The sequence below is a fragment of the Choristoneura fumiferana genome, chromosome 17, assembly GCF_025370935.1.
Source record: "Choristoneura fumiferana chromosome 17, NRCan_CFum_1, whole genome shotgun sequence".
NCBI lineage: Eukaryota > Metazoa > Arthropoda > Insecta > Lepidoptera > Tortricidae > Choristoneura > Choristoneura fumiferana.
This window is the reverse complement of record NC_133488.1, coordinates 14,360,999-14,379,847: the sequence shown is the minus strand read 5'-3', so window position 1 is coordinate 14,379,847 and position 18,849 is coordinate 14,360,999. Positions and strand designations below refer to the sequence as shown.

General features: G+C 38.1%; 2 protein-coding genes across 2 annotated transcripts in view; one reads left to right on the top strand and one right to left on the bottom strand.

Moving 5' to 3' along the window:
• The window catches only part of Mmp2 (Matrix metalloproteinase 2), a 164,752-nt gene extending 147,416 nt beyond the window's left edge, over positions 1 to 17,336 (top strand). The window contains exons 5-12 of the mRNA XM_074100612.1: positions 2,139 to 2,288; positions 9,472 to 9,617; positions 11,307 to 11,465; positions 11,612 to 12,168; positions 13,041 to 13,182; positions 13,444 to 13,603; positions 14,953 to 15,056; positions 15,340 to 17,336. Coding sequence (XP_073956713.1) covers positions 2,139 to 2,288; positions 9,472 to 9,617; positions 11,307 to 11,465; positions 11,612 to 12,168; positions 13,041 to 13,182; positions 13,444 to 13,603; positions 14,953 to 15,056; positions 15,340 to 15,608 — 1,687 coding nt within the window. The 3' untranslated portion in view covers positions 15,609 to 17,336. The remainder of the gene's footprint in view (positions 1 to 2,138; positions 2,289 to 9,471; positions 9,618 to 11,306; positions 11,466 to 11,611; positions 12,169 to 13,040; positions 13,183 to 13,443; positions 13,604 to 14,952; positions 15,057 to 15,339) is intronic.
• Positions 17,337 to 18,231: 895 nt separating this feature from the next.
• Positions 18,232 to 18,733, bottom strand: LOC141437333 (cytochrome c oxidase assembly protein COX19). Its single transcript, XM_074100619.1, has one exon. It carries the CDS (start codon positions 18,569 to 18,571, stop codon positions 18,299 to 18,301), a length of 273 nt encoding a protein of 90 aa, XP_073956720.1. The 5' UTR covers positions 18,572 to 18,733; the 3' UTR covers positions 18,232 to 18,298.
• Between the last annotated feature and the right edge of the window lie 116 nt (positions 18,734 to 18,849).

Genomic DNA, 18,849 nt, shown 5'->3' with positions numbered 1-18,849 from the left:
ATTCGCGGAAACAATATTTCACCGAGCATAATGTTTTCACAAATATGGCCAACAGTTGACCGCAGCACCCGCGGGATGTTGGCTGACACTATTGAAAATGTATCACTTAATAATAAAGTATATTTTCCGTTTTATGCCGGAGTTTTTATGTGTCGACTCTGGACTTCTAATTAAAACTACGAGCAGTCGTAATGAGCTGGCTTCGTGTACATGACAACGCATAAATCCCGCGTAATAAACGCAGCCAGCGTTAAATAGGACCGAGTCACTCAAATTGTCCACAATGCGATTATTCCATTACTCTGAGGCCGGCGACCGCAGTACACGGGCGAAGCTGCAACACACGGCCACGTGCCCTGCACCAAAGCCCTGCTAACAGCTACGTGCCCTCAATCCGGGCCTACAGCGCGGAGTTAATGACATCTCTGATTAGATCGGCTCATGTTGTTCGTAATAATCCGATGAACTTCATTTGCTATATATATCTAGTATTTTTGGACTTGGTTTGGCTGCAAAAATAAATGAGTTTTATCTTAGTTATAGGGTGCAGGCGATAATTACCTGTCCACTTTAACATTTTTTCCGCGCTGGCTGATACACCAGACAAAAATCTGGATCTTGTGTTGTAGGTCGTGCAGTGATTGATACTGGTAGGGCCTCTGCGTTTGGATCGTTTCTGGAAAGATCTTGTTAGGCCCCCAGGTGGCCTTGGTGTCTTCTGGATCACTGCACGTGTTCTATGGCGGACGGGTGGTGATGGTCACTCGGGCCTCAAATGTGAGCCTGAGATTGTCATCTGCGTGCCTGGTTCGGTACGGCAGCGCAGCCGATAACAAAGCATCGCTATTTAGATATCGCACTGCTTTTCTCACTCAGAAGCACTCAGATAGAAGAGGTGGCTTAGTCAAAGCTTTTCTCATCTAACCTAGGTGGCTCACCACGGTATAGGTCACTAATAGAAGTGGTTGAATCAAACGTACCATAAATGAATCTGTTTATATAGCTGCTTGAAACGTATCAACACTTTTGGATAATGACCACAACCTACGTCCTAAAAGTAAAAAACGCACTTATAGTACGCAAAATAGTTAAAAATAATCTCACTAATATAAATGCGAAAGTTTGTAAGTCTGTTTGTTTATTTGTTTGTTACTTCATCACGTCCAAACCACTAGATAGTTTTTATCCCGGAAAATTACATAGTTCCCACGGTATAGCGATAAATGAATTCTGCGCGGAGTCGCGGGTAACGGCTAGTAGGAAAACTAAAACTAACTTATCCTAAACATTTAATGTGGGCATTAAACATTAAAATCCTAACTTATGTATCATTGCCAAGCAAGACGTAGGTACTTGATATGTTGCGATCAAAATAGGTGCAAATATATTTGGTGAAATGGTGAAAATGACATGATATATTCTTCATGATTACAAGTCTTGGACTTGCAACCTACCGATCCAACAAATCCACTTTATAGGCCGCAACTTGATACCCGGGCTTCATTATGTAACCTGATTCTTTGTCAATAGACATTAGCTTATAATGACGTGGTTGGAGTTCCCATCCCGCAAGTTTTGAGGTTGAAACGTTTAATTTTAACTCTCGTAACATGATATTTTATTACTCACTAATAATTAAAAACAATGAACCGACCACGACTTAAAGATATTGTACCTAAGCATAACATTAAATCAGATGGATGCGTGACTAAGGAACCGGTCACCGTACCTGCCATGACTAAGTACTCATGAAAACACGCAATGAATTAAGATCGGAAATGGCATTAGCAGGGGTCATTCATATCATCGTAGGTACCACGACATCACAATTAGTAACTAGTGTAAACAAGCTCGTGTTTCATTGGAAAAATCCGTATTCATCGTCCTCTCACATTAGCTTCGGTACCTACTCATCATACAGCCGTTTTGACATTTGACTATAAATAATAAAGTTCCATATCAAAACATCACTCATGATAGGTAGGTGTGCAATAATTGATTGACACTTCGGGTGCTGTCGTATTCCGATCTGACTTTTTCCGAATATGTTTATATTATTATTAGGATTGAAATTGGCAGGTTTTAATGTACTTGGCCGCTCTTGGCAGGTTTTTGAAGATCTTGTATGTTGTCAACAGTCTGTCGTCGTCGCGCCGGCCGTCGCTGCTGAGCCCGCACGGCACGCGCAGCGTGCTTGCGCGTGCGCTCGACGTGTGGGAGCAAGCCTCACGCCTCACCTTCACCGAAATCAACTCCGACGAGGCTGACATCGTCGTCTCCTTCGCAAAGTAAGTCCTAATACCTACCCCATCAGAAAAAACTACGATTATTAGCTTAGACAAATAATTAATTAAAGTATAGGTACATACACGACATACATTTTAATTTTAACAGATTTACCCCCTGTGTTTCACCATCCTTTGATTTTATATTCGTGCCAAATTACAGCTTTCTAGCATTGATAGTCCCTGAGCAAACAGACAGACAGACATGGCGAAACTATAAGGGTTCCGTTTTTGCCATTTTGGCTACGGAACCCTAAAAAGGGGTTGTACCTACTTTATTCCAGAAACGACCAGACTCTTTTTAAGTAGGTAGTTGGTACTCACTCATTTCTCATTAGACGACCCGTCTGCTCGTTTACCTCCTTCTCACAGTAAAAAAAAGCAAAGATTTATTTGTATTGAATTATTATTATAGCACGAGTAGGACTTGCCGGTCCAACCATCGTGACAAAGGCTTAAGTTAAACATGTATTGGTCGGTGTAATTGGATACAGTGGAGGCCTGCGCGGAAGGCGGATTACTCGGCCCTCTAGATACAGTACCAGATAGAGTTCTATCTAAAGTTAAAATTAGGCCCGTGACGCATCATTTTCAATTCAGTGCGTGGGATGTTTCGCTCAGTAGTCTATTCACTCCCATTCAGGAGTACGTGACTCGCTAAATCCACTTTGCTTCTTATCTTATCTTCTTAGATAAATGCAGAGCGACGTTCAGTTACCTGCTATTAAAAACACAGATTTTGAAAATTTTACACAATAAATGTCAAGTGTAGTAGTGCACTCAAGCTCAAACAAAGATTATCAAAAACTTTTATTATTATTATTATACTCATTATCCTAAGTTTTCACATCTTTGAAGCACTTACTTCATAATACCAGAACTTATTATCGGTGTATAAGCGATAATGAGAGCAAGCGTGGGGACGCGTCTGCGAAGCGAACCGACAAATGACGGAGCGTTGTCGACAGCAGTCGCATATCGAATGAGCGAAGGGCGAAGTCCAAGTTTCGCTTATTAAATCGCCGTAGACGACGATATGAGAAAGTAGCGGTGACAAAAAGCTGCTCCGTGGACATATTGCGGCCGCCATCTTGCGGCCAGCTTCAAACTTGCAGCGCTAACTTCACTATGCTCTGCATAATTTTACGTTTTTTCTACGGTATCGAAAACGTGCAGCTCCTTGAAAACTTGCAGTCACGATATTAGTTGCTGGTTCGATCCATTACATTTCGAGTCACGTTGTTTTGATAAACTTTTTTAAATTATCTTAGTACCTAAATTGAAAGTTTTGAAACAAATTTTGCGCTGCGCCCAGTTTATTTTAAGTTCGATATACGGGATACTGGGATAAAAATGGTGTAGTTAAGCCGTTACCTTAGAAGTTGTTATTGACACTTCTGATTACATCTGATCCCGCGTATTCAAAGCGCCTACGCGAGTACGCGGGCCGCAGGTGCTACGCCGCGTAGCGCGTAGCAAACCTTCACACTTCTATACATTTCCAACCCTTGTAGATGAACGAGTACTTTTCCTGTGTGTTATTGTATATTTAAATTGCGAAGGATATATTCTCCAAAGGCTCCTTTAAGTTCAGTTAGAAGCATTCTTATTCAATTAAAATAACCTACTGAACACACGTAATGTATCATGTAAAGTTAACATCTTAATTTTGGAATGTGTTTACATTGTAAACACATTCCAAAATTAAGATGCCCTTAACAAAAATATTAGCAAGGGTTTGATATTAGCGCATAAACCGCGGACACCGTAGATTATCGCCGCCGTCATAGATTATTGATGCCGCGGAACGCGTAAATGCGTCGATGCGTTACCTGCCATGGATTTTATGCGAGCCGTTAACTTATACTACACACTGTAAAACTCTTCCGGCTGGCTACGATACTCTGCTGAAGCTTTCAATAGCTACTTAGATATGTACCTACCCCGAAATACGCATACGTATGTACCTACTCGTAATAGTGATGGTACACAATGAAAATTCGGCTATAGCCGAGTTCTGGCTCCACAGGGCATAATAAATGAAAATTATTTGTCTAATTAAATGCAATATTGACCTTTTATTAAAACAATGGCATATTGAATAATACCATTTTGAATTTGAAAACATTTTGAATTTTAAAATTTTTCTTTGAATAGGCTGCATTAGTTAGATACTTAAAACGAATCATTTATATAACTAGACTAAACCAGTAAGTAACACGCAACTCTTACGCATCGTCCGTTCTCTCGTCTAATCCATCTCTCTCTCCTCTCATCTCTCTTACTGGTCATAAAAAAGCACACTGGGAGGCTGCTCTACAAGCACAATCGATGATGCCAGTGCCGGCACAGAGGGGCTACTAACGAAACTCACAAATCAAAGATCGTATCGCACCGTCCCTTTCACTCGCGTTTTAAATGACAAAAGCGTCAGCGTCTAGCTGAGATTAAAAATCATACTCAGTTCCAGAGATTTCTACCTATCTCTACCTCTACCTCTCTACTCTACCCGGCCGTGCCCTAACCTGCTTAAATTTTGCTTTGTACATTGAAATAAATATCGTGGGACAAAATTTACTCCAATTGACCTAGGCCCAAACTAAGCAAAGTTTCTATTGGGAGGGTGCGAAGTACTAGGTGGGGGTAACAAAATCTATCGCAGCGCTCATAGTGGCCAAAAGAAGAAATAATCTAGGCTCTGCCATCTGTCATACTCATATGAATCTTATCTTTAACAAAGCAATTTGTATAGACTTGAACTACCTAATTTTAGTAATAGATGTACCTATGTGTTATGATGCTAGCTTGAATTATTGAACACTGTTCCTGTTTTTTTCTTAATTCCTCTACATCTCGGACATGTCCAGCAAAAATTTTCCTTATGATACGGTTTGTGGTTGAAAATTTATATTGAGTGATACTCACAAAACCGGTCTTCAAAATGATACTCATTTTGATCTAAAACAATATTTAATTTATTACTAGCGATGTAAGAAAAGAACAATTATAAAATTTTACTATTATTTAAAGAAACCAATGAGATAGCTATATATTTTCGTTTTACAGTAAAAGTACAACTAAATATGAAGTAAACAAACCCTGACATAACGCAAATAAAACACACTTTTTTAATAAATTTTACTTACCTCACTTAATTTTAATGACCAAAAATGAATTCACAACCTTTTGTCCACCCAAATCACGGTATCACAGTAATTTTGTATTATAAATTAATACGTTATGTTATAGGTTTGATTTTTGTCACAATGTCGCGATGAAATTTCAAAACGTCAGAGCATCAGAGCCAAAAAAGTTGCGGACGCTAGGTGGCGCTGATGTCGTGCACAGCCAATATGCTACACAAGTACCTACTAAACAACGGATAAACATACCTAAATACGTATTATACATTCAAGACTTTAGAACAAATATTCGTATATTTCTCAAAAATATCTGCCCCGAACTGGGGTCGCAACCAGGACCATAATCTTTGTATTCAGTTTCTCTAACCACTAGACTATCCATTCGCCTTTACACCGTTTACAACGCGTAAGTAGTAACTACAGTAAAATAGCGGTATATTCTGTGTTTTAATGCTTTATTAAAAAAAATGTTTTTAGTTTTAATGCCATAGGCGATATATTATGTAGAGATACATAGAGCAGTCTATGAAAACGCATCCGCCGCCGCGGAGTGATCGCCGCACAGCACCAATAGCGTACCGTTATATGCGTCTACAAGATTTATTGCACTCATAAACTGTAATACCAGTATTACTTAAGTAATAAAGGGTACGTACAACTTAACTGCGTTCTCCAACTCAAAACTAATATAAGTTCAATTACTGCACTGTACATTGGCATAACGTGACGTAATCGAGCTATACAAATCAATTTAGATGTTTACTACTGTAACTGTACCTACTTATCATTGCAGGAATGACTATTATTACCATTAAACATTAGTTTGACATAGGTATTTCATGCAATATTAGTTAAATAAATTTCAGATTATTAGGTAAGTAGCTTCACGCAAGCACAATAAAAATAATAAGTGAAAAACGCGGTAATGTGAAACATTATGTACCTTAGTTTTGTTGTGGACTTGGTATTTAAGTATTTATATACTTTAGGTCAATCTTAACTCATTCCTCAACACCTGCTAACACCACGTAATCATAATTATGTATAATGGGTGTCATAATAACCTGTAAAAAAAGTATTACTAAGATAGGTAAGGTAGTAGGTAGGTATATTAAAGCCGAAGCCGGGAAAAAGCAATTCGTGGATGAGTAGTCGTCAATAAATACGAATCCACGAATTACCATTTCCGCTGAGGCATAGGTATATGTATAGTGCTTTTCTTCAATAATGCGAGGAAATAAAGCAAAATAATTACATAATTAAATTAAATGCTTGGGCATGGCTTGTAAGTTTAAAGTTGTTGTACTTATACTTTCCCGCAATACTCGTTTTTTTTAAGTCACGAAACGTTATCTTTTATTGCCATATTTAGGGTTCCGGAGCCAAAATGGCAAAAACGGAACCCTTATAGTTTCGCCATGTCTGTCTGTCTGTCTGTCTGTCTGTCTGTTTCTTCCTAAATTAACTTAGACTAGGACTTAAAATGAAGAAAGGTAGGTAGAAGGAATTTAATCGTCAGGGTGACAGTCTATAAGGAAGAACTTCGCGTACTATGTTTGTGAAAGTTAGGCGGACATTTCCAAGCAAATTGGAGAAAAATAAATTCTCTCTCTCGTAATTAGTCGGTAGATGCATGGGTGTTTAAAAGCAAAATTTCGCTGAAAACTCTACGCAGCAGCAGACACTGGTCAGTTAGTATGGCATGAATTATGCACGGAGTAGTCTTTCTGTTGTTTTGTCCAGCTAAAAATGATTAGATGGGTAGTAGAGTGGTGCCGCGACGGGCCCGAGGGACGCAAGTTTGATTGCTCTGCAGCCGGTCCATCGGCTAACTGTTGTTTGTAGGGAAATGAATACATTACCACGCCGCCACTGTATTCATTTCGACAAAACTTTATATAACCGCTTTAAAAATAAAGGGACTGTCACATTTAATTACATTTAGGGCACACTTGTGTTGTGATTTGTGAATCTAATTTTAAAACACTGGGCGATTCAATATCGAAGGATCTTGATTTAGTCATGCAGGACTTACTACTACTTAGTCCTTTTTGTACTTAAGAAAAAACGGGGCACTTAGAAACAAGTACCTAGCGGAAAAAACAATCATAATAAATACTTACAACCCCATTATTTCCGTTTCTTGTCTGCTAATTAGAAAGGGACGCGTAAATATAGCTACAACCAAAAACTAGATTATCGTTGTATTTACAGGGCACGCCTTAATGACTTCTGGGCCTTCTGGCACATCTACTAAGCGAACGAAGAATAGGACCAGAGTATCTCAGCAGTACCAATGTAAAGCAAACCTAGTTGTGGCAACCCTAAAAATCAGTCCAGCAGAAATGTACCGTAATCAAAATTGAGTTGTGACAAATGTTAAGCCAGGTCATCGCGCGAATACGTGATCAATATTGAAAATTCTTACAATGAAAAGTACAAAATAATAAAAGAGGAACTTAAAATCGGCCATTCTCATTTTACGGTGCACCTGTCTAATTACCGTACCGCTTTTCCGCACTAGTGCCACGGTAATTAAACTTGAGTGCACAAATAAATGTAAATGGCAGCCATCCTTTTTAGGGTTCCCTTTATAGTCAACTAGGAACCCTAAATAGTTTCGCCATGTCTGTTCGTTTGTCTGTCTGTCTGCCTGTCCGCGGCTAAGCACAGAGACCGTTGGTACTAGAAAGCTGTAATTTGGCATGAATGTACTCGTACATATCAGTCACGCCGACAGAGGTAAAAAAAATAAAAAAAAATTAGGATACCTCGTATCGGCGTAAATTGCGGGTGATGTTTTTTCTTGACTATAGTGTGGGGTATATTGGGGGGTTGCTAAGACGATTTTTGGTTCAGTGATCTGTTTGCGAAATATTCAACTTTAAAGTGCAAATTTTCATGAAAAAATTCAGAATGGTAGTAGGTACATAATTATATCAAATTTACAAGGAAAATTGTAACGCCTAAGATTGCTTGAGAATTATGATTGGGTTTTTTAAGTCTTTTTGTATTTTTTATTTCAACTCCAAATTTGTTACTTTTACGAGTATCCCGTGAAACCATATCGAAAATACAAACTGAGACAGAAAAACCAGAAAAAGAGACCAGCGCTGGGAATCGAACCCAGGTCCTCAGCAATCCGTGCTGCGTGCTATAACCCCTACACCACCGCTGGACCCACGCTGCTTAAGAATTATCAGTATTTAAGAGTAAATAGCAGCCTAAGGTAAAATATACCTAAACTTAGAAGATTCCGTATACCTACAATACGAAATCCTTAGAAAAATATTACGTGATTTTTTCGTAATAGCTACGGAACCCTATCTTGGGGGTGTCCGGCACGCTCTTGGACGGTTTTCTAGATGTGCAGTCAGTCTCAGTGCCGTGTCGCTTTTACATGAAAAAAAAAGTGACACCGTAATTAGACGGGTGCATAATAAAATGCGAATGACCGATCATTCCTGTTCTATTTCCTTGATGATGAAAGTGATAGTAATAATTCATTTAGGCTTTCAATTTATGCATGGATTAAAATGGATCATTCTTAATTAATTAAAATCAATGTTTCTTAGAATAAAATCGATGCTGCCTCTTGTACCTCAATGTGCGATTGTTTTTATGTCATATGACAAATCCATTTTTTTTAATTGCTGTCATTTCATACTGCTGAGTTACATATTTATATAGGTCCTAATTATCTTTACGATACGATGATATTTAACACAACATACTTAATGTAGACTACGATAAGGGCAATATCTATTGTTGCTTATATATGAGCTGGCTACCTTCTGTTAGGCCTTACCCACACTTTGATCTACTTAAAGTGTAATGTTTAGCTGTCAATGCAGGATTTATAATATCAAATTGTATGAAACTGTCAACAATACAATACAATACAAATATTCTTTATTGCAAACCATACTTAAATCAGTACAAAAAACTTATAATTATAAACACTTAGACAACCCTGTCAACCCTGTGAATAAATAAATAAAAATAACACTAACCCAGGTTTAACTAATATTTATCAATTACAGGCGAAGTCATAACGATGCTTATCCGTTCGACGGGCGCGGCTCGATCCTTGCGCACGCGTTCTTCCCCGGCTCAGGGAACGGCGGCGACGCACACTTTGATGACGATGAGCTTTGGCTACTGCAGCCCAAGAACGACGATGAGGAAGGTACGTACAATACAATAGTGTCCTAAATTGTACTTAGGTATAAACATGTTGTGAGTTACAGTGTGATTCGAAAGACGAGACCAGTAATAATAGTAAGATTAACTTTTTTATATGTTGAAAACAAAAATGCATAATCACTTGCTGCACATTAAAAGTGTGGGAGTTTTACTTAAAAATGATTGAAAACGGTCCATTATCAATTACTGAGGTTGTGGGGTTGGTCCTGCTCACGTCTGAATCACCAGTATGAATATTTGAATCAGCGTAACATCGCGCGCTATGGCAGGGAAGGTTTTTGCTTAATAAAAGCAAATCATCACCGAAGCAAAAATAGTGGGCACAGCAGGCAGACATAAAAGCGTCAGGTAATTAGAATTTACGTCGTAATACTTAGTAGTTCCATGAAAATTTAACGCGTGGTAACGTTCGGAAATGAGAATGTCGCGGTCAGCGATGTTTGACATGCAAATGGCGGGGCGTGGCGGCTGAGCCTTCCTACTTCACACCTCTGTAGTTCCGTCCGCGCTCGCGCCTCGTTGGACCACGGCTCACACGCCGACATCTAGAATACTTTAATGATGATCCGAACTCGTATTTAGGAAAAGTGAACACACCATTTGACGCCCCCTTTTTTCCCTTACTCGATTTGGCGCTCCCTTTTGACTCATTTCGGTGCCCCCCTGGTGCGGCGCTTGGAGCGCTCGCTCTATTAACACTATGAAAGGGCCACTGTTCCTTTGGCGGCATAATGTATCAATGCATCTCACGCAGTGAATTTCCTCTATATAAACTAGGTAGGTGCTTTATAGTAGGTACATTGTGTCAGGCGGTAAATAAGAAATTACGAACGAGTCTATTAAAAGCCTAGAGTCGAAGACTGACGGCTTTAATGAGTCGATGTTCGTAATTCCAGTACCACCCGTGTGACACACATACGAGTAGGTACAAAGTTTTTCATCACATTTGTGAGTTAATTATTATAATTATTTATTGTCTTATAAATTGTACATTTGAAGTATTCAATGACAAAGAAAGTAGTATGCAACGTGAACCTGATAGTACCTACTACAAAATAAAAAATATACAAAAAAATAAAAATAAAATAAAGTCCTAAAAGGTCCTTGGGTTTTATAATATTTAGGCGATTTCTTAGCGATTTCAGTTAACCTGCTTGTTACGACTCTGCCATGCTTATGAGCAAGTGCGATGAAAACAATATTACGGGACTGTCTAGCAGGATTAAACTATGTATCTGGCTAGCAGCGTCGGCAACAGCACCGACTTAATTCACTCGACACATGCCACATCGTACGCATGTTCGTGCAAAGCAAACACATCGGCAGTAGCAACCAATAGACACGGCGACCGCAGCCGCACGGATAATGCGCTCGCTGCGATTACCATGCCGCCATTGCCGCCTGCCGCGCTGCACACGTGATAATTTACTCGAACAACGGCCGTTGCGGCGCTCCGGATTGTGTTCGTTCGCCCGTGTGTAAATAGACTACCTTTGGCTTACCCAGGTTCGCTGTAACTGCACTAGGCATGGAAGTACCTACCGGTCGGATAGTCAGTGCATTCAATAAGTTTTCATCACCATCTTCTCTCTGCAATAACTTCTTTATACAAAGTTACAAAAAATATTGGTATTAAATATCGCTATTGACACGTGAAAACTCTAATTTTCAGGAACCTCACTATTTGCTGTGGCGGCACACGAATTTGGACATTCACTAGGTCTCAGTCACAGTTCTGTGAAGGGGGCCCTTATGTTTCCGTGGTATCAGGGCATCCAACCCAACTTCGTACTCCCAGCCGACGACCGCAATGGCATACAACAAATGTATGGTGAGTTAACACTGACCTAAATACTAGTTTCAATTAATCCCATCACCAAGCTCCCATCTTAAACAGAATGATCTTCCTTTAAATGTGAAGAATAGAGGCATTTTTATCAATTTATCTAAATGTTAATAAGTAACTTTTCTTCACAGGGCCAAAGGAAAGAAGAATCTGGGGGAAAATACCGAGTTACCAACCACCACCTCGCAACACACCTCCATCAACCACCACCACTACAACTACTACTACCACAACCAGAAGACCTCACATACACAACCACAACCATAATCACAATCACAATCACAATGGTCATAACCACGTACCTGGATATAGTCCGCACCCAAACTACCCTACGAAGTATCCAGTTTACTATCCTGAAAAGCCCTACCGTCCTGAGCGGCCATACTATCCTGATAGGCATCATAACTCAAGCGAGGAGTATCCTCATCGACCGCCGTGGCGCCCGCGTCCTACTGAAACCACTGCTCGACCAACGACTTACCGCCCGCCCTACCCTCCACAACGACCCGAGTACCCATCTTACCCAAGGCCTAGCCCGACGGACCCGGGACGCGACAAGCCAAGCAGACGCTACCCTGATAGACCGACACCCCGCCCGACACCGCCTTCCGACAAGCCCGACACCTGTGACACCAGTTACGACGCTGTTGCACTCATACGAGGGGAGCTGTTCATATTTAAGAATAGGGTAAGTAGTGATGAAGTTGGCATGTTTTATATGACAATATTTATTCGTCAGCTCCAGGGCAAATGAAAAAACCGGCCAAGAGCGTGTCGGACACGCCCGAAATAGGGTTCCGTAGTCATTACGAAAAAATTAAGTAATATTTTTCTAAGGATTTCGTATTTTGTACGGAATATTCCAAGTTTAGGTATACCTTAGGCTGCTATTTACTCTTAAACTACTAATAATTCTCAAGAAAACTTAACCGTTATAGTTTTCATTGTAAGTTTGATATATTTACTATCATCCTGAATTTTTTCAATTTTTTCCACCCACCGGTTTAGATTTACGAGGGGGGACGCTCGACTTTAATGAAAATTTGCACTTTAAAGTTGAATATTTTGCAAACAAATCACTGAATCGAAACCCCCTAATGGTTTTAAAAGACCTATCCAACGATACCCCACACTTAAGTTTGGTTGAGAAAAAAAAATCACCCCCACTACGTCTGATGGGAGGTACGCGAAAAAAATTTTTTTTACAAAATTTTGTTGTACCATTTTGTCGGCATAGTTTACATAGGTATATATTCGTGCAAAATTACAGCTTTCTAGCATTGGTAGTCCCTGAACAAGCCGCGGACGGACAGACAGACATGGCGAAACTATAAGGGTTTCGTTTTGACATTTTGGCTACGGAATCCTAAAAACGAACCTTTAAACATCTAACAGAGGCAACAGCAACCAACATTTTTTTTTATAAACTGTTGACTTATTTCTAAGTATTCCTCCTTTGCGTGCGTCTATTTCATTTTTTCATTTGGGTATAATTTACCTAAGCTTGATTATATTCTTAGATTTAAGTAGCAAAGTACCTAATCATAATCTTTGTTTTAGTATCATTGGAGGATAGGAGCACATGGCCGTTACAAAGGATATCCGATTGAGATTTCTAGAATGTGGTCGGCATTGCCCAGTAACTTGACACACGTCGACGCGGTCTACGAGAGACCAGACAAGAAGATAGCGATATTCGTCGGTAAGCACATAGCTACTTAGTTAAATACCTATCTATTCGTAGGTATTTGTGTACCTATACTTAGTTACTTATGGGTTACGGTTGAGAGGTTCACTATACTTAATTAGTTCAAACAACCGTTATTTCTAAATAGGTAGACTTCATTTAACACTGTGTGCAAACATCAACCACCTGCCTAGGTATTTAGTTATTTTATTATCAAAATAATCCTACTTATATACTTCTAACTTTGTTAAAATTATTGTCCTTTTTAAATTACAGGTAAAGAATTATACCTTTTCGACACGCAATACCTTGTTCGAGGATACCCCAAACCTTTAGAAGAACTTGGTTTGCCAGCCAGTTTAGAAAAGCTCGATGCGGCAATGGTGTGGGGCCACAACGGCAAGACCTACTTTTACAGCGGTACTATGTATTGGAAGTAAGTATTTTTATTACCTATCTACATGGTTTATTTTACAAGTTTTTATTTAGTTTCACCTGTCCCGTTGTCTGTCTGTAGAGGTCTGTAGTCAAATCTTGCAAGTTAAATTTTACCAACTTCAAGTAGTCAGATTGACTTGAACTTTAGAATACTTATGTAAATTGCGTGACAATACAATAATCTGGTAGTGACATCCTGGTAGTCCAGCCAAGATCTTCTCCGCAGGACGGAACCCTTCAACGGTTAATGGCATCGACTTGAAATTTGGTATGCAAATGTAGTTTAGGTGACAATGCAAGTAATGTCGACAAAAAGTACAGATTTTTTTACCAAAAACTTGCAAGCTAAATTTCATCCACTTGCCGGTTTCCGATTGAGCTGAAATTTTGCTTGCATGTGTAAATCGAGTGACAATGCCATTTTATTATGACATGGAGCTGGTCTGATGATGAAGCTGGAAGGTGGCTATAAGAACTACGTAATGAAACGACACATACCCATCGAGATGGGGTTCGTTTGATTCGTCTTGACGACTACTTTGGCGCTAAGTGGTAACCAGGATCTGATGATGGAGCTGGAAGGTGACCATAGGAATTCCGTAATAGAGCGACACACAACTCCATCGAGTTTGGGCTCGTTGGATTCGTCTTGACGAGTGAGTACTTTGGTGCTAGATGGTAGCTAGTGTCTGATGATGCTGGAAAACGCTGCTAAGCGTACGATTACGTCGTAGTAAATTTTGCATCAAAAATACTAAAAAATTAAAAAGAAAATTAAAAGATAAAAAAAATCTTTTTCATAGGTAACAAGCTTTTATTACTTGTAAATAAAATAAAAAAAGATAAAAATAATTTAAATCAGATAAGAAATATACCGTTTTATAGGTGCATTGTATTAATTCTTTGCGTTTTTATCACAATCCCAATTATTATAAATAAAAGCGTGTTACATCTTAATGGAATAATAAAGAACATTTAGCATATTACATCTTGTTTATTTCTCTTGCCATTTTGTCATGAAGTCATGATGTAACACGCTTTTGTTTAATAATTGGGACTGTAAAAACGCAGATTTAAAAGTTGTTTTTTTTTTTAATTGATTGGATGGCAAATGAGCAAGTGGGTCTCCTGATGGTATGAGATCACCACCGCCCATAGACACCTGCAACACCAGGGGGATTGCAGAATGTACCTATAAAACGGTATATTTCTTTGACGATTTAAAGTATTTTTAAATTTTTAGTAATTTTTATTTACACGTAGCTTGTCATTAAAAAGTTTTTTTTCTTTTCATTTGTTATTAAGGAAAAACGCAAAAAACATACTAACCAAATATATTTTTTCTAGATACGATGAAAACGAGGGACGCGTAGAACCAGACTATCCCCGCGACATGTCAATGTGGAGAGGAGTCGGCTACAACATTGACAGCGTATTCCAGTGGAAAGATGGTAAGTCAATTATATGAAGGTAATAGCTACTCCAAAAAAGCACAAAAAAAAACTAAAAAAGTGTAAAATAATTGAAATATGTATCTAGTAGTAGTAGACTTATGGGAAAAAAATATAAACGCTCTACTACAGGATAAATAAATACAGATATTTTTGTGTTTTTACTACATACCTACACCAGATTAGTAATCTAAATAGTAGTAGTAGATCTCAAGTGGCATAAATTAAATTATTAACAACGTTGGTGCACAGACGAAGTATTTAACCCCCTACTTCTTTACAGGCAAAACGTACTTCTTCAAAGGCAAAGGCTTTTGGAAGTTCAACGACCTGAACATGCGCGTTGAGCACGAGCGGCAGAACCCATCGGCGTCGTTCTGGATGGGGTGCTCCGAGGAGCGGCTCGGCAGCCGCGCGCGCTTCCGCGCCCTGCCCGCGCCGGGCTCCACGTTGCGCTCGCCCGCGCCCCGGCCCGGCGCCGCGCCCAAAGCCGCTCCGCTCAACGCGCTCGCTCCTCTCATCGCAACTCTACTGTTAATATTCTTACGCTAATAGCATATGCTACCGGTACTGAACGCGTTCTCTGTTGTGGTTCCGCTTTTAGGCCTATGTAACAAATATTGTAGTTAATTCCTTGACCTAATCTGTCATATTTTGAATATCTGTTATAAAAGAAAATTAACCTTACCAACAGATTCAACCACCTGGAGTTTATTTTGAGTAAAAAATCCGCGCTGTCCAAAAGTTATTTAGGATATTTGTTTGTTAGTAGGTCTGGTAGTACGGGAGTCCCCCTCAATTCCTCATTTATTTGTTAAGCTAAGCCATTTCACTAGTGAGTAGTAGAGACGAGACGAAGCGAGTACATATCGATCTAATGTTCGAACTGAGACCTAGGTTTAAAAATTATTATTGCACAAAATTATGCACTGCCTGTTTAGTATTACGAAGACATGAGTAACTGTTAACCTATTAGGATAATTCTAGTATTGATGCAATTTATTATTTCTTTAAAATGTTTGTACATTTTGATCTCAATAATGATCGTGTTCGTTTTCGTAATGACATGTAAGGTATATAACACCATTCGTTTAGCTTCTGTACAGTTTGTATTGTCCTTCGATGTGAAAATATATTACTTTTATATAAAAACAATCAACATAAATTATAAATAAGTATGTTTTTTCCTTAAGGCGAGCTTGCGCAAACCTGGGTTAACTATACATATAACTATATAACCCTGAGTTAACTAGTGTCAAAACGTGTGGAACTGTCATCCCTATCCCGGGTTAACAATTTATTTGTTTAACCCTAGACAGTGCAAGTAACCCTTAGAATACTGTCTGTCTAATTATCTACCTAACAAAATATTTTCAAAACTGCCTTAATTAGATGCTATGCATTTGTAGATTTATCATAGTTATCATGTGAAGTATTTATTGTCTATTTCTTATTATTAATTTACTTTCTTAAACTGTGTATTGTATGTTAACATTATATTAGATATCATGCTGGTTAAAAGAGGTACACATATTCTGTAATTTGTAAAATACATTCTGTAGAATTAATTATGTACCAAAACTCACTAATATAGATGGTATAATAATTAATACAATATTATAGTGGTGTGTGCAGAACATTATGGCCTTATAAGAACTGTGAAAAATCTGATAAAGATAACATTTATAATATGAAAACAAATTAAATAATGATGGATCAGTTATGTTGCCAAGTTGAGAATGGAAATCTAGGAACTATATGGAATGATTATGGTGCTTATTATAGTTAGTTTTTGTACAGAATAAATTTTCTTCAGATATTTTGATAAGTGTGTTGCTGTGGTAATGTGTCATATTAACTTAATATATTGTTGCCATTGTTAAGCAACTAAGTAGGCTATTTTCCCACAATGATGTTTGCATTTAAATGTAATAAAATTGTGCAATCCTAATTTGCAATAAAAATAAACGTCAGTTTTAATCTATAAAATACAGTCAGAAGCATTGTTTCTCGTTACCTCCTCAAGCAGGTGCGAGCGTTGTCATAGGACAAAAAACAGAAAACGCATTTTTACTATTTTTGGTCACAAATAATTTAATAATAACTGTGATATTTACTTTAAAAATGCCACTGGTGATTGGCGATAAAAATAAATCAAACTTTTATAATCTTCTATTAAATAACCTATGGATTAAATAAATAATTTTATATCTCTATGTAAGTTACATTAAGTAATATACTATTATCATAAGGAAATAAAGAACTTTTTATGAATACTTATGTATGCCAATCTTAGCTCATTTCAAAACCCTATTTCCCTTTCCTTTTGATGTGTGTTGTAAAGTAGCAATATATACATACATATAACATGACTCATGTATTGAAAAAATCTTGAATATATATAAATAGATAGATTAGTGTAAATGGAATCACACATCATGTTTTTATTGATTTCCATTAACCTGACAGATGGCTCAGGTCATTAATACAAACTATCGGATAAATAACTTTCTGAACAAATGACAAAAAAATATGCATGTGTAATAAATTCACAGCCTCAAATAGCTCAAGGTTGGATCTGACAAAAATATCGAAGATTAAGTATACAAATGAAACATTGAGGTTTGCATTATTAGGAAGGAACAGGCCAGCACTGTCTTATTCAACCATTCCAGTATTCTAGCAAAATATGTTATGTGCTTCACATTAAGCAAGGGAAAATAAAAGCGCAAGTCACTCGTTTGCCATAAAGCACCAAAAATATGATTTTTTCATTGGATCAACATCTCATTTTTAATTATAAATATTTTTCATAAGGGCACACAGAGCCCCTGCCCCTCAGGCTCACAGAGGTCCCAAAAGTCAGATATATTTGTTTAGGTACACTATAATAATTAGTACAATGAAAATACTTTCCAACAGGGCCCCATGTTCTTTGGCGCCAAAGGGCCTAAGCATGCTTGTTAGCAGCTCTGATTATAGAGGTCATAGTAGTTAATAATCATTGAAGTGTCTACATGAAACATAATCTGTTCAAAAGGTAAAGTCCTGTCCGAGCCCTACAGTTAGACAGCAGCACCGTTATATCTTATATAGCTATAGGTCCCATTGACACCTTTTTCACATGAAATGCTACAGGAGATATTGTTGTTAGCCGCAATAATAATTTAAAGAATAACAACAAACTAGTTTATTACATAAAAGACATAGAATATACCATACTTAATCACAAATGCTCGAGATTATTTCGTCTTTTCGTCCAGTTCAGCTTCTTTGTCTTGAAATCCTAACTTGGACCATTCTTCCTTAGCCATTAGACCATGGTCCATTCTGCATCCAAGGTACGCTTGAGCTTCATCACGGCACAGGGAATTTTTGCTGTTGTTTGTGTATAAGCACTTCATATATTGTACCATAGTTTTTTTGCATGCTCCTTCGTGATCCAGTGGAAAACTGCCCTTATCGGGCGGTGTTGGTATAAATTGCTTTTGCCCAAAAGTCATAGCGGTCGACATGGTGCCGTTTGAATTAAATTATCTATCAGGCGTTCACTAAATTTTAAGACGGTCAATAATATAAATTTAGCACAGATTTATGGAAAAAAAAGGTAATAAATAAATTGCAACGATAACAACAAATTAACAGCTGATCAACGTGACACGCATTGACGGCTAACTGTCAAATCAAGTTAAGTTCTCAAATCTTGTTACTGCTTCAATAGGATTCACAATGTACTTATTTAAATTATGAAAGAGACATAACTTTTGTTAGAAAAAAATACTTGTCATGTTTA

Excerpts from the sequence above, each read along its gene's own strand:
- LOC141437333 (XM_074100619.1), bottom strand. The coding sequence starts at position 18,571 with ATGTCGACCGCTATGACTTTTGGGCAAAAGCAATTTATACCAACACCG.